We start from the raw sequence: 16,042 nt of genomic DNA, 5'->3' as shown, positions 1-16,042 counted from the left end.
AATGAGATGAGGGTTGTGTGCTAGTAGTGAGAGATATAGGCTAGGTAGTGAGATGAGGGGTTGTGTGTGCTAGTAGTGAGATATATGAGCTGGGTAATAGAGATGAGGGTTGTGTGGGCTAGTAGTGAGATATAGGCTGGAGGTAATGAGATGAGGGATTGTGTGCTGGTTTTGAGATATAGGCTGGGGTAATGAGATGAGGGTTTGTGTGTGCTGGTAGTGAGAGATATAGGCTAGGTAATGAGATGAGGGTTGTGTGTGCTAGTAGTGAGATATCAGCTGTGTAATGAGATGAGGGTTGTGTGTGCTGGTAGTGAGATATGAGCTGTGTAATGAGATGAGGATTGTGTGCTAGCAGTGAGATATGAGCTGGGTAATGAGATGAGGGTTGTGTGCTAGTAGTGAGATATGAGCTGGGTAGTGAGATGAGGATTGTGTGTGCTAGTAGTGAGATATGAGCTGGGTAATGAGATGAGGGTTGTGTGTGCTGGTAGTGAGATATGAGCTGGGTAATGAGATGAGGGGTTGTGTGCTGGTAGTGAGATATAAGGCTAGGTAATGAGATGAGGAGTTGTGTGTGCTGGTAGTGAGATATAGAGCTGGGTAGTGAGATGAGGGTTGTGTGTGCTGGTAGTTAGATATGAGCTGGGTAATGAGATGAGGGTTGTGTGCAAGTAGTGAGATATGAGCTGGGTAATGAGATGAGGGTTGTGTGTGCTAGTAGTGAGATATAGGCTGGTAATGAGATGAGGGTTGTGTGTGCTGTGCTAGTAGTGAGATATAGGCTGGGTAATGAGATGAGGATTGTGTGCTGGTAGTGAGATATGAGCTGGGTAATGAGATGAGGGTTGTGTGTGCTGGTAGTGAGATATGAGCTGGGTAATGAGATGAGGGTTGTGTGTGCTGGTAGTGAGATATGAGCTGTGTAATGAAATAGGGTTTTCATGAACATGTTGTAGGGTGTCTGATGAATACTAATGAAAGATTTCTCCTGTTCTAGCGAGTGATCAGAACTGTCTCCATGTGGATGTTGCATCTATGCTTGAAGATGAAATTGCATGGCTAAATAACTTTGTTCCGTCCAAAAACCCTGAACTGCACCAGACAGACAATACACTACTTGGAGGGCACCTGAAACTGATCAAGACACTACTCACTTGTGAGGGAGTGCAGAAGAAGGATATAGGTGAGTTCAAGCTTAAACATTTTAGAGAAGTATGAAGAGAATACACATTGCTTAGGATACCACTTGGCGTTTATGGATTGGAGGAGCATATCTCTTAAAGTTTACATGCTAGGTTCACCAAACTTCACACACATGTTAATCATTACCCATTGATGTGCCTTTTGCTATTTTAAAGTTTTTTCAGAATTTTGTTTTTTTTGCTGTTTCCATGGAAACACGACTTAGGCTGTGACTATGAGGATGTCATCTTGTCCGGAGCAGATCTTCCAAACTATACATGCTAGCTTCATCAAACTTGGTACACATATCAAGCATGATCCCTAGATGTGCCTTTTGGGGGGTAGATCCAGATATGAATTGTATTTTTTGCTGTTTCCATGGAAACATGACTTAGGCTGTGACTATGAGGATGTCATCTTGTCCGGAGCAGATCTTCCAAACTATACATGCTTGCTTCATCAAACTTGGTACACACATTAAGCATGATCCCTAGATGTGCCTTTTGGGGTTTAGATCCAGATATGAATTGTATTTTTTGCTGTTTCCATGGAAACATGACTTAGTGCCAAATGTGTTTGATGGTTTTGTCCGAAGCATATCTCTTAAAGTTTACATGCTATGTTCATGCTAGGTACATGCAAAATGTGTTTGATGGTTACCTGACCACGGCCTATCATCAAAACTGTACATGCTAGGTTCACCAAACTTCACACACATGTTAATCATTACCCATTGATGTGCCTTTTGCTATTTCAAAGGTTTTTCAGAATTTTGTTTTTTTGCTGTTTCCATGGAAACATAACTTAGTGCCAAATGTGTTTGATGGTTTTGTCCGGAGCATATCTCTTAAAGTTTACATGCTATGTTCATGCTAGGTACATGCAAAATGTGTTTGATGGTTACCTGACCACGGCATATCATCAAAACTATACATGTTAGGTTCACCAAACTTAATACACAAGTTAATCATGACCCACAGATATGCCATGTGCTAAATATAGCAATCTTCATCTATGTCCACTTCATTGTGTGCAACATGAGACAGTCAAGTTCAATTGTATGTCAGGTTTCCACGGAAAACAAAAAAAATCTAGTTTCCATAAATTATTACTGTAATCAGTACATGCCAAAACTATTATCTAACATGTATATAAAGTTTAGTAGAGTCAAAGAGAAAGTCTTGTGAGCTGCTGATCCTTGTCACATTATATATATCAATATCAGTCATTTCCATGTCCCAAAGTGGGAAGCGGGGGTATGTGAGCTGTGCTCACTTCTACACTTGTTTAAGTTGCATAGTGAAATGACCAAGTTTGGTGGCAACAAACAGAAATGCGATCTACTTGCAGAGGCAAATGACACTTCTGTTTACATAAATAGCATGATGATAAGGTTGGCCTCTAATAAATCCAGTGGTGATAAGCACAAACAAAACTCCAGTGATGGAGTCAGTCAAATACATGATCATATAATTGAGATTTGATAAAGGTAATGCAAAATTGAAACTGAATCATTCATTATTTATCATATATATTAATACCCTGAAATCGCACCCTGCTTCAGGTTTCTCATTATGTTAGTGGGAGGCAAGCTAACTTCTTGTATGAAGTTGCATAAGAGGTGCTGTGCAAACATTACGATATGAGGGACCTATGTACACCAAGCAAGAAGTGAGCATTTTATGATGTGTGCTGTGTTCCAGGAAACACTCTTGTGGGAGATCTGCTTCATGACTTTCTCTTCCCTGCATCTAAGCTGATGATGGACAGTCTGAACCAGTCAAACACAGAGATGTCACTGGCAGAATTCAACCCCAAGTAAGTTCAAACATATAACTTACCACTGTGTTTTTAAAAATTTCGATGGAAATGATCCTTGCATTTACATGTTTTACCTTACCTGATGCTTTATGTATGTTTTACCTTACCTGATGCTTTACAGTGCTTTAGCTTCCCTGCCTGAGCCAAACAGACTGAACTGAAGTGAGAGACAGTTGAAACAGATGGAAGTCTGTGCCTCGATACCCAAGTTATCTACCTTTGGCACAGCTCCTAAAAGGACTTATGTGTATGGAAGTTACCTCTGGGTTGTTTTTTTCTTAAATTTTGTACCTTGACAGATATTTCCCTCCAATATATCCCTTCCCTGGCAATATATCACTACTTCTTCACAGTATATTTATCATTTTTCTTGTGTTTTCCTTAGATACAATTTTTTTAAGAATATATCTTGCTAACACTTGATTGCCTTTTTTCCTGAAACTTGTATCTGAATCCACAGGTTTAACTTGATTATAATGTCCATGGTGTTGGGTTGTCTTCAGGAAGAGAGGGAAACCTTATAATTGCTCTTGTGGCACACATGCACACGTGTGTATATTTGTTTTCTGAAACGTTTTGTCTTAATTTTTTCTATGGTTTGGCTTTTTATTTGGTTAACATGGGTAAACTTAAGGGCTCTAAATACATTATTTTTTAAATATATTTTTCTTATCTCATGGTATGGACTTCTCTTTCTTACTTATACCATTGAGTGGTAACGTGCTGTAGGCGAAGTTTAACAATATCTTCTGGACTCTCTCCCACCCGATCACTCCCCATTCTTGGACACATCAATCAACCCAGTTCGGCGCTTCAGTCTAGTGTGCCGATCCTGTACGGTTTGGGGATTCATACCAGTGCGCCGCTCTTGTTTGGTTCAGCGCTTCAGACCAGTGTGCCAATCCCATCTGCTTCGGCGCTTCAGACCACTACACCGCTCTCATTTGGTTGGACACATCAATCAACCCAGTTCGGCGCTTCAGTCTAGTGCACTGCTCCTGTTTGGTTTGGCGGTTCAATACAGTGCGCCGCCCCCAGTTGGTTCAGCGCTCAAGGCTAGTTTGGCGCTTCAGTACAGTGCGGCGCTCTGTCTTAGTTCTACGGTCTCAGTATCTACCAGGACAGTGATCCCTGCCAGTTTGTCGGTTCCTGCCAGTGTGGTGCCCCCTCACCAGACTTTATCTACTTCTACTAAGTTGGCGATCTCATCTCAGATGACTGTGATGGTCCCCACTACATCTTCCCGACCTATTATTCTGGTATCCTGTGATCAGACATGGGATAGTTCTGGTCCCCAGGCTTTTAACTTTGATGCGGTAATTCGAGCAGTAGCCAATGCTCTCGGCTGGAACCCTCCCCAAATGGTTACTACTACTCAGGTCTTGCGGGATCCTTCGCCTGGTCCCTCTTTGGGCGAAGCTCACCTTTCACCACTCCATCCCCCCCTTCAGAGTGCCTTTCTACATCAGAGGGCAGTGTTGATGCTGTAGAGACCCCATGACTTCTTACGTGGATTGCAGATAATTTGAAACTACCGCGGAGTAGGTCTTCAGAAGATTTGCTCTCTTCCTTGGGAGGACCGATTTAAGACAGACCTTTTTTGACAGCCGTACACTCTTCAACAGGTCAATTACCGATTTTGCTACCAAGGTTGGTCAGGATACTCAGCTCCAGGTGTCTGTGGAACTTTTGAAGTTTCAACGAATGCAGGATGAGGATTCCATGCGTCAGCGACGCCCTGTGCATTTTGTCCCTAACAACCCAGAACTGTATACTTCGTCTTCCGCTCCTTTTTGTGGTTGATGTACTCGGTTTCTCCACCGCAAAGGGATTGTTGATACGTAGATGACTATACAGGCTCAGAGAGATCAACAGATACTGCTTCTACACATGCATTTCGTTATCAGGATACTTCGCCAATTAGGATGGCTCGTCAATCTAAAGAAATCGGAACTGGTCCCGACTCACTATCTCCAGTTCATCGGGGCTGTGTTCTATACCGAACTTGGCAAGATGTTTGTTTCCAGGGACCGGTTTCTCAAGATACAACAACTGGTTCCCCTAGCGCTGACGCAACCCAGAACTCTTCATCAGTGGCAGGAGCTTCTTGACCTGCTGACGTCAGCCCAAGCGCTCAGGGACAACTGCAACTTTTGCCCTTACAACAGTTTCTTCGTCCGCACATCAGAGTCGGCAATCTCTACGTGCTGATCTCACTACCCACAGAGCTCCATCCCCATCTCCATGGTGGCAGGTCGAATTGAATGTCTGCGGAGGAGTCTCTTTGAGGCCGTTTGCTCAAGTGCATCACCTGTTCGTAGATGCCTCTCTACACGGGTGGGGAACCTATCTGTTAGATCTTCAAGTCTGTCACATCAACAGTTCAGGTCAGTAATAACTCACTGGAAGCATCTTCAGTCAACCAGTCTACTTGTTTGTTCAGACAATGACACAGTGGTTTGGTACATCAACCAGATGGGATCCACAGGCTCTCCACAGCTACTTCATTGGGCTCAACAGTTCTTCAGCCTTGTAGACTCATTGAACATCATACATCCCAAATCACATCCCAAGGGTGAAGAATTGTACTTTTGCACAATGATAAATGGAAGAATTTTGAAGCTTATTGCAAGATGAAGGGCATCACTTCCCCTACTACAGCATCACCTTAGATGGTTGCGGCTCGTCACCGCAGATGAAGGTGCAGTCCTCTTCACAATGGTCTTGCTACCTTGTACTTCAATAAAAGATATCAATGTTATCTTTTCGTCTTGTTCTACTTCCCTGCGGCATAGAGCACATCACTTAGCTGGGGCATGTTAGTACTGTCATACCCATGACAGTCTTGTACTTCATGTAGAGGGGGCTGCCATTCCACTTACTGACCTCTACTCTCTGAGCAATTACATAGAGAAGTGTTGATTTCCGATAACCTACGGGATTTTCGAAGCGTTCCGCTCATAAGTTCCTTTCTCATCTCAGGATGATCGATTTGTACTGAACGTTAAACGAGTTGAGCACCGGGCTGTGTTCTCTTTCACCGCCTTCCGGCGTGTGCTTGATGGGGATAGGATAAGTTTTAAAAATTTGGAAATTTTAACTATAAATTGTATATTTATAATACTTATCCTATCTCATGTGATGGATTCCTACCCGACCTCCCCCACATTACAGAATACTTGATGCTCCAAGACGAGAATGACTGCAGTGGGACATCATGTGACCATCCTGAGTGCCGAGCATGCTTTGCAGGGATGATTGGTGTGTCCAAGAATGGGAGCAATCGAGTGGGAGAGAGGCGAGAAGATTTTGTTCAACTTTGCCTACAGCATGTTTCCACGCCATGGTCGAAGTAAGAAAGAGAAGTGCATACCGTGAGATAGGATAAGTAATATAAATATACGATTTATAGTTAAAAATTCCATTTGTCCTCCCCCTCAGGGGAAAAATATTCCACAGCCTGTGGGGAATTAATGTCCCCTCAGGGTGTGTAAGGTCATTGCTAGGTTTGTATTGACACACCTTGCTGTTTCATTTCCTGTTGTGAGGCCTGTAAGTCGCTGTCACTGGTCACCTAAAATACGTCAAGATAAAAAGATGACAAAGAACCTGCACTCCAATCAAGGTGCCTCCAGAAGAAGTTCTGGCGAGTGGATCTCTGACACGACAGCAGAAACAAGCCCAAGTCTCATTCAAGGAATATGGCAAAGGGTTTCAGGCCAAGGAGGTTGTCAAACCTGGGCCTAGTTTGATTTCGATCACCTCATTCTTCCCAGACTTCAGTAGCACAGACCTCAACCATGGCTAAGGATACAGGTATTTCCTATGAGATCTGAGCCCTCCATACGATCATTTCCCTTCAGAGCATCATGGAAGGTTGTTTCTGGAGGTCGTCATGTGTCTTCGCTAACCTGGCAGTACAGCTTTTAGCCCACCTGGACCATCTTACCATTCTGTTATACCTGTCCATGCTGTGAGTATGAGGTAGCATAGGCCAAAGGTAGATAACATGGGGATAACGGGGCATGGTCTTCAAACTGTTTCAACTGTCTCTGCGTTCCTGCCCTGTCAGTTTGGGTAAGGTTGGGAGGCTCAAGCTGTGTAGCATCAGGTATGTATAAAAACATTGTATTTGTCCTGAAATGCTCATTATTCTCTGAGAAAAAAAACCATTCAGAAATATGAATGGTCTACTTCAGTTTGTGAGGTCTTTGGGTAGAGTTCAACTTCTGTCAGTAACAGAGAAGAAAGAACAATGGAGCTCTATATTCATCAGAACTCTCCCAAATTTTCATAGATCATCCTTATCCACTTTGAAGTGGCATCTGAGGCAATAATCTCCCATTTGTCTGCTTCTTAATCATGACAGCCAAAATACAGGATCTATGGCATTTATGTAATAGAGAAATTTTTTTTTAGAACTATGAACAATAATAACTATTGTTTGATGATTGTGCATAGCCCTATTGACACAATTACTGTGATAAGGTCAAAATTGTCAGACCTTACAAAAGTAAACATATATAGAAATAATTTGTCCCCCATGAGTACTGTTATGTTATGAAGGTATAGAGCATCTGTTGTATGTTTTATTTTCTATTGGTACAAATTAATCAAGTTGATTAAAGACTGATTCTTGTGTGTTATGAAGATGTTCCAACTCTGAATCCCGTGTTGCTGCTTATCAACTGCTGACAGAGCTAGCCAATCAGAGCCCTACCAATCTGAAGAATGTGTGTAAACAGTTGTTACAGATGCACCATCAGCCTAACCTGGATTGTGCTAACGAATGGGAGGTATGTGCTTGCAACAATACTGTACCATATTTTTTTATCAAAATAGATGTCATGCAGTCAGTGTAAACAGTGGTAAACAAGGCACTGTTGACAACAATACAACATCAGCAATCATGCAGCGTAAGTCTAACTGAACATATTTTTGGATTACAGAAACACGAATTGAAATGCTTGGTTTACCCTTCAGATGCTGTGAAATCACTTGAAATGTATTATTTTTCCTTATCCTGACTCATGCTTTTTTGCTTGTCTTCTTCTTCTTGCGAACATAGTGGAACACTTGTATCTCCTATTGAAGCTCCCTTCAATAAAGAATAGACGTAAAATCACTCCTACCAAGAGTTATCTCTCCAGCTGTTTAGGCGTGAAACTGTGGCGCCACCGTGCCCTCATGCCTCACTCTCTCCTTCTTCGCCCTGTGGGCAGGTTGTGAGAGCGCCTGTGTCTCCTATGCAGCACTATATCCTTTAATTAGTTAGTTATTTTCCTCTTTTCTACTTTTATAGAGGTTTAGTTAGTATCCTACTACAATATGGTTGGATATTTAATCGTATTTAGCACTGTTTATGCACGGTTTTGTCTGTATTTGTTCAGTTGTTTACATTTCATGTTAACCTATTTTCGTTGTTGGTTTAGGTTCGCTGCTGCAGACCCACGTTGATTGTGCCCTAGCTGCACAACAACATGTACTTCCAGCTATAGCTGTAATCTTTATCAGCTTTTAATTGAAATTCAAATTAATATATAATTTTTCTCCGTACTTAGACGTACTATCAACTATCCAGGTGACTTCCAAGTCATGGGTAAACTGGCTGAGACCCTCATGAGCTGTCTACTGCGGTTAGACGACTTACTACCATCGAGTGAGCTGCCGGAGGTGTACTCGGAGGATGGGCGTGGGATGTTGTCCGCCTTACTTCGAAGACGTTGGCTTCTACATCGGACAATCCCTCAACGCAGACGTAGAAGACGCCATCCTCTACGCAGAATGAAGCCTCATCCTGATGCCAGCGAGAGGGCTTCATGTTAAGCCACTGCTGATCTTCCCAGAGATACAGCACGCAGTCCGAGGGTGACAGATGAGCAATCTCCGGACCATATCGCTATCAACGCAGAGAGATGTATAGACGCCATCCTCTACACAGAGAAGGCTACACACCCCTTAGATGACGACAACTCTACGGGGACGTCTACGCAGACTACAAGGAATTTCTCTGCCGAGATTGTTCCGTTGAGGGTACAGGGACTCTCCGATGATCAACCGATCATCTTCCCAGAGGTTCATCACAAGTAACGACCAGTCAGCTACGGTGACTTCAGCGCAGATCTCCAAGGTACCAGAGGTATCTACGATGACAACAGATGAGCAGCCTGTGGGCCACGTCGCTATCAACGCAGAAAGGGCAGCGCTACTATCACCGCAGACTATCAAACTGGGGGGACCGTATGCAGGAGATGAACAACATTACGGCCTGGAGTAGAAGTCACAGCCCACAATGAGGTCCCGAGCCTTCGCGAAGGTTCCAACGCAGACGTCGTCTCTGAGGGACCCTCCATTAACGTGACATCTGGCAGCAGATCTACACTACAGGCCAGCCTTCGCGAAGGTCGACTCAACCATCCCCTGCGGAGGACACAAACGATCAGCATCCCCGGACTCAGATGAAGCTTCGCTAAGGTATTCGCAAAGGAACAGTCGCCATCCCCCCAGATGTGGAATCAGCGTTCGCAAAGGCATGCGCATAGGAGGATCTTCCATTCCCAGATACAGAATCGGACAACCAGCGTTCGCGTAGGCATTCGCGAACCACCAGTCGCCACTCCCCAAGTACGGACTCAGCTACAGTATACGAGCATCTTCGTCCCATAGATCGTCGAGGGATTCACCAGGACCTTCGCGTACCTACAGGCCACCCTACAGGCACAGTTCGTCGGGCTATTTACCACGTCGATCTCCTCGCCGACTTCCACGCAGATCCCCATACAGGTCTCCAGCGAAACAGAGACATCGCAGTACTTCGTCTCTCTACTGTACACCACACGCCATCTACAAGCCTGCGCGAAGGCGTTCGCACAGGCAATCTACAACGCAGAAACGCCGCAGAACGCTACATGTCATTACTGAGCCTGCACGAAGGCATTCGCACAGGCCAGCCACAAGGCAGAGACGTCGCAGTACTTAACTGCTTAACAGAACACTACATATAGCCTACAACTTGCGCGAAGGACGGCGCTATCTTCATAAACTGTCAACAGATAAAGAGCCTAATAAAGGATCTTCATGCCGACTACCTACATCAAGGGCATCAACGACGCTTCGCAGATCATCACAGGAATCACCATTTCGGTATATATTGCCAGGTAGGCAATCCCGGACTACGAGACAATTATCTACATGCAAGGCGCCATACAGTCACACCAAACTCGACCACCACGCAGATCACTCACACGCGAGATCGTCGAGGTTATTCAACTAGGACACGAAGTAGCGTCATCCTAGAAGGGAAAAGATCTTCGTCGATACACAGACTGAAGATAGGTCATACAGTACAAGAGACCAGAATTCATCACTAGCTCGGATCTTCAGACGGAATCAAGGACGGATTCACATAGATTGATATATCTACATTAGAAGATTCATGGCCTTATAGAGATCTTCACCTTCGTACAGATCTGCAGACATTCTCTCTGACGGAGTTCAACGGCAGCCTTGCTACAGCTAGGAAATTACATACCGGTACTCGTCACTGATTCCCTGAGTGAAATTTTTCAACAAGTTCAGCATTAATTCTACAATTACGGCGCTTCATTGATGTAAGCAGTCTACAAGCTGACAACGTGAAAGTTTAATTGAGCCTATGTATAAAGATGACGGCATTATCTTCAAAACTGAAGTAAGAGTCACAACAGCCAGGAAAACAACCTACCCAGCATCGATATTACGCGCCGAAATATTCGCGCGTTTATCATTTAACCCTCGACACACGTGGTCACTCGTGTAACTTCGGAAAACTACGGACAAGACCGAGGATTGATCAGATATCAACGACGGCACTAGATTCTACAAGGATCTTTTTCCTGCTACACCGGTGACATCACAGCGTGGCTAGCCTAAAGAATCAAAATGCTTTGTTTTGATTGGACCACGAGGGACAACGCCCTGCGCAGAAGTCGGACGTAGTTCACAGATCAAGAAATGGGTTACAAGTGACAACAACATGTCAGCGAGCGAGCATTGCCTCCATTACAGTCCAGTTAGACTGGACCTTCGTGATTTGGCTGCCTTCATGAGATTACAAACCCCTCCTGTCATCATGGAAGACGAGGGCATGGCAGCCAGGTGATGTTTACATACAGTTCGCAACGATGGCAGGCACAGAGTCGGCCATCGCTTCATTCCTTGCAGACACGGTAAGGGTGTCAAAAGCGTAGGATATAGATACAAGTTCTTGTATCTCAAGCACTACTCTCTCCGTTTTTTACTACGAAGTAGCGGAACCGGTTGGTTTTCGCAAGTCAGCACAAGACATGACATGCAGAGAGAATTACAACTACATCCACTACTGGTCTTCATGAATATACCACCGGAAGATCCGGACAGGTTATAACCCATATCTGTATATGGTGAACTCCGTGCGAGAAGGGTTGCAGACGCACCTAATTAGCGAGGTCGCAGCACAAGACGCATCTCTTTGGGGATGCATCTCTCCTAGAGTGGGAGCACACCTTGTCAACAATGTGTCAGCTGGGATATGGACCATAGCAGAGACGATCTGCACGTCCATATGCTGGAAATAAAAGCAGCGATAAACGCCATGCTCAACCGGATCAGCTTTTTTATAAAATGCTCATCTAACGGTACACACAGTCACCTCAACAGTGACGGTCTACATCCACAGAAGGATCGACAAAGTTGGCGAACCTTCTGGACTTCTGCTGTCAGCTGATCAGCATAACAGTCATCCTGACTGTCCACAGCAGAGTAGGCCACATTCCAAGAACCAAGAATGTGTTAGCACATACACTAACCTGTCCAACGCAACCATTCTCAACAGACTGGATGCTACATTCAGAGATTTTCAAACAGATCATATAAGAGATGGTTGAACCTTTAAGAGACCTCTTCTCCACAAGGGTCAACTGATAAAATTCATCTCACCAATATCAGATCCACGGACAGGGACAACGGACATGCTTAAGCATCTCCTGCCTAGGACTAAACACTTCTACGTGTTTATCCACCAGCTCTATTACCTAGGGTATTGCAGACATCAGTCAGGCAAGAGACCCACAACTATTTGGGGCACGCCTTTTGACCAGCGAGAATATGATTTCCTATTCTCATACAAGATCTAGGACTGCTTCTACTGCAACTACCAGAGTGTAATGCCGAATCTACTAGTACATCCTCACACAAAGCAGGCGACGGCAACCCGGAGGTGTTCCGGCTACACGTGTGGACTGTATCAGACATGCTTGAACAAGAGAGGATATTTCACCAGAGCAGCGAAAACGGTCACAGTAGCTTTACGCAAGTCTTCACGCAACTTGTCTGACGACAAGTAGTGACGCTTTGAAACAAAAGATACGCTTCAAGGATCGGCTTCACAGCCATGAAAGTGACACTTCCTCAAGTGGCGGACTACCTTTGTCACCTAGACAAAGGAAGCGGTTAAAAGGGTCAACACTCTCAACATACCTAGCGGCATTGAGAGCTGTTATCGTCATGAGGACGAGTGCAACTAACTTAAGTACCAGAGTTACTGGCCTTACTACGCCCTTTAATTGGAGGACCAACATCAGAGATTTAAAGCTCCGGTATGGGACCTCAGCATTGTTCTACGACATCTCACTAGTGACATCTACGAACCATTATAGAGAACATCATTAGAGTTCTTGACACAGAAGGCGCTGTTCCTGATAACCTTAGTAACAGCAGCAAGGATGTCGGAAATACATGCTCTGGATTGAGAGAACACGATTTGATGCAAATCAAACATTGTGCATATGGGACTGAGATGGGACTTCATAGCAAAGAATCAACTGCCAGGTCATCCAGACAGACAGTTCCACGTCCCAACACTATCATCAGCCTTTGGACCACAGGATACACTCGGCTTATCTTTGTGCCCAGTACGAGCATGGAAAGTCTACCTACAACGATCCAGGTCCATGAGACGGAAATTCAAGTGTCTTCATGATATCAACAGCAGCACAGACAAAGGTCTTCCGCACTAAAATATCAAGCTGGATCAGAACTGTCATACTACAGGCCTACAAAGCAGCAGGACTGGATCCTCCAAGAGCCTCCAACCCACATGAAGTGAGAGCTCTAGCTCAACGCTCTCTATACTTGGAAATCGCTCTATCAGGACGATAATGGAGGGCTGCTTCTGGAAATGGGACATGGTGGTTGCCAACCATCACTTGAAGAACATCGCCACTGAGGATGGCTTTTACATTCACCATTTCGACCCACTTATTGTAACACAACAGGGGCGGTGGGGTAGCCTAGTGGTTAAAGCGTTGTCTCGTCACGCCGAAGATCCGGGTTCGATTCCCCACATGGGCACAATGTGTGAAGCCCATTTCTGGTGTCCCCCGCCGTGATATTGCTGGAATATTGCTAAAAGCGGCGTAAAACTAAACTCAGTCAGTCAGTCAGTGTAACACAACAATTGACAGTCCCACTGAGGCGCTGAGACGGAGTCTCGCCCTTTTGTTGCATAACTTACTAAGTTTACACTCAGCGGAGTTCTGCTTAAGTCATATGCACATCTCACAACTAGCATAAGTAATATGACCCAGTACTTGTAAGGATACTGGTACAGGAATGGGTCGCTTCTCCACTTGGTGCTTGCATCAAGAGTTAGAGTCGCAAAATCCACATAAAATGTTAACACATGAAAGGACCAAAAGTTAACTTTTGTGGTCCCCCAATTTTAAGACAGCTGGAAGGTTAGGGTCGCAACAGCAGTAGAGTTTACTAGTAAATACAGTGCCATTACGAAGTTCCCATAGGGGGGTATATAATGACGTAAAATTCACTAAAGAAATCCTAAAGTGCTTTTCCCACCACCTTTTCCGTAGGATTCTACAAGCAAAAGAGCATGAGTCAGGATAAGGAAAAATATGTAATTTTCTGAATAAAATTGATATTTTATACTTATCCTAACTCATGAGGTAAGCCCACCCATCCTCCCCTCTAGACACTTTGGATTTCCCTGCAAATTCAAGTGTCGGGCTCATAATCAGGAGAGAGTGAGGCATGAGGGCACGGTGGCGCCACAGTTTCACGCCTAAACGGCTGGAGAGATAACTCTTGGTAGGAGTGATTTTACGTCTATTCTTTATTGAAGGGAGCTTCAATAGGAGTACAAGTGTTCCACTATGTTCAAGAAGAAGAAGACAAGCAAAAGAGCATGTGTCAGGATAAGTATAAAATATCAATTTTATTCAGAAAATTATATATTTTTCCTTATCCTGACTCATGCTTAATTGCTTGTCTCCTTCTTCTTGCGAATGATAGTGGAGCACTTGAATCCCCTTTTGAAGCTCCCTTAAAAAAAACGGACGTAAAATCACTCACCCAGTGTTACCTCCCTTAGGTACTTTGGCGGGAAATCCGTCACATGACCCAACACGCTCTTCACTCTCTCCTTCCTCACCCTAGAGGACGGTTGTGAGAGCGCCTGGGTCACCTATACGGCGTTATATCCTCTTAAATTTAGGCCTTTACCACTAAATTAGCTGTATACAGCATTTAGGAAGATATACCAGCAATATGGTTTGAATTTTTGTCTAAATTATCTGTTTATTCACGTTGTTGAGATGATATTTCATCTTGTTTACAATTGATGAAAACTTGCATTCGTTGCAGGTACCGGTTGTCGGTTGCTGATCTGTATTTATTATGTCCTAATTGCACTTCTATATGTTCTTCCAGCTTTCACTGTCAACTTTGTCAGCATTTATCTGAAATTGAATTTAATAATTATTTATATTCCATTCTTAGACGTGCCAAGGACAGGTCTAGACGGCTTTTACAAGTCATGTCTAAACCGAGTGAATGCGCTGATAACCGTTTACTGCTGTCTGCTGACATTCACCATTCCAGTTATTTACTGGTTGGTACTATGGAGCATGTTGCTGTGGCAGATGGTAGCTCCGGCTCCAGGAAGAGGTTGTCAACATCAGTAGTAGCCTCGTCGCAGTCTAAGAAGACCAGGGCATCGTCTTCTGTGAAAAAGAAGTCGTCTGCAGATAAGACTTCGGCGAAGTCTTCCCATGGAGCAGCGCACAAGACGAGGTCCTTCGCTGCAGAGATCATCTCTTCAGATGAAGTAGACGTATATGACGAGCCACCCATCCTCATTCCTAAAGTAGCAGTTAAAAAGAAGACGAGGTCTTCTTCTACAGTAACGTCAGCAGTCATCTCAGTGCAGTCAGACGTTCTATCAACGCAGACATCAGATACCAGAGACGGCAGTTCTTCACAAGCACAGCGGTCCTTGGAAGAAGCCTCAGCACTCTCAGATGCGTCGTCATCTTTGCAGGAGCAGCAGGCGTTGTCGCAGAATTTCAACCTGAGTATCTTCATGCAGCAGTTTACTCAGCAGATGTTGGACCTGAGGGAACGGAGGTTCGCAGCCCCATCTACGATGAGCCTGCACAAAGGACAAGGAGCCTGCAGATCTCATCCTGTTGAAGATGGTAGCCTGCGTGAAGGAGGGAACCTACGTGAAGGGTCACACACTCGACGATGTTCTACGGCAACTTCCCGAGAACCTGCCAGCCCTGACATAGATGAATCTGCAGTAGATGTTCCAGAGGGGCATTCGCGAAGGAGCAGAACCAGATGTTCACCGGAGCATCGCAGAAGCAGATCATCCTCCACCTCAGATACGGACAGCCATCAGGAGCCTGCGCGCAGGTACCCCGCATCCCGTAGAAGAGAATCTACACCTTCACGAAGGCACAGAGATACGTCTCAAAACTCCAGGGAGGATCCTTATCCGAACCGGTCACCTGCGTGCAGGTCTTCAGGAAGGTCTTCAGGCACATCTCCACGCAGGCCTCCACGCAGGAAGGAGGCACAACGGCGACGATCTTCAGAACAAGAGGCCTCTAGATCTGAAGATGATGGCGGAATCATATTCTCCGATACAGAGATCAAATCCTGGACGGCTAATGGATTCGAACTTCCATCACCTTTAAAGAGGATAATGAAGCATTCACGT

At 44.6% G+C, this 16,042-nt stretch overlaps 1 protein-coding gene across 1 annotated transcript in view; it reads left to right on the top strand.

Moving 5' to 3' along the window:
- LOC124254974 (ubiquitin carboxyl-terminal hydrolase 24-like) overlaps positions 1 to 16,042 on the top strand; it is a 292,052-nt gene that overhangs the window by 158,195 nt on the left and 117,815 nt on the right. The window contains 3 exon segments of the mRNA XM_046688817.1: positions 1,001 to 1,186; positions 2,889 to 3,003; positions 7,658 to 7,802. Of these exon segments, the coding sequence (XP_046544773.1) occupies positions 1,001 to 1,186; positions 2,889 to 3,003; positions 7,658 to 7,802 (446 nt within the window).

Source organism: Haliotis rubra, unplaced genomic scaffold, assembly GCF_003918875.1.
Source record: "Haliotis rubra isolate DU_JTF1 unplaced genomic scaffold, ASM391887v1 Scf589, whole genome shotgun sequence".
Lineage (NCBI taxonomy): Eukaryota > Metazoa > Mollusca > Gastropoda > Lepetellida > Haliotidae > Haliotis > Haliotis rubra.
The sequence above is the reverse complement of the archived record's forward strand: the minus strand, read 5'-3'. Positions and strand labels throughout refer to the sequence as shown.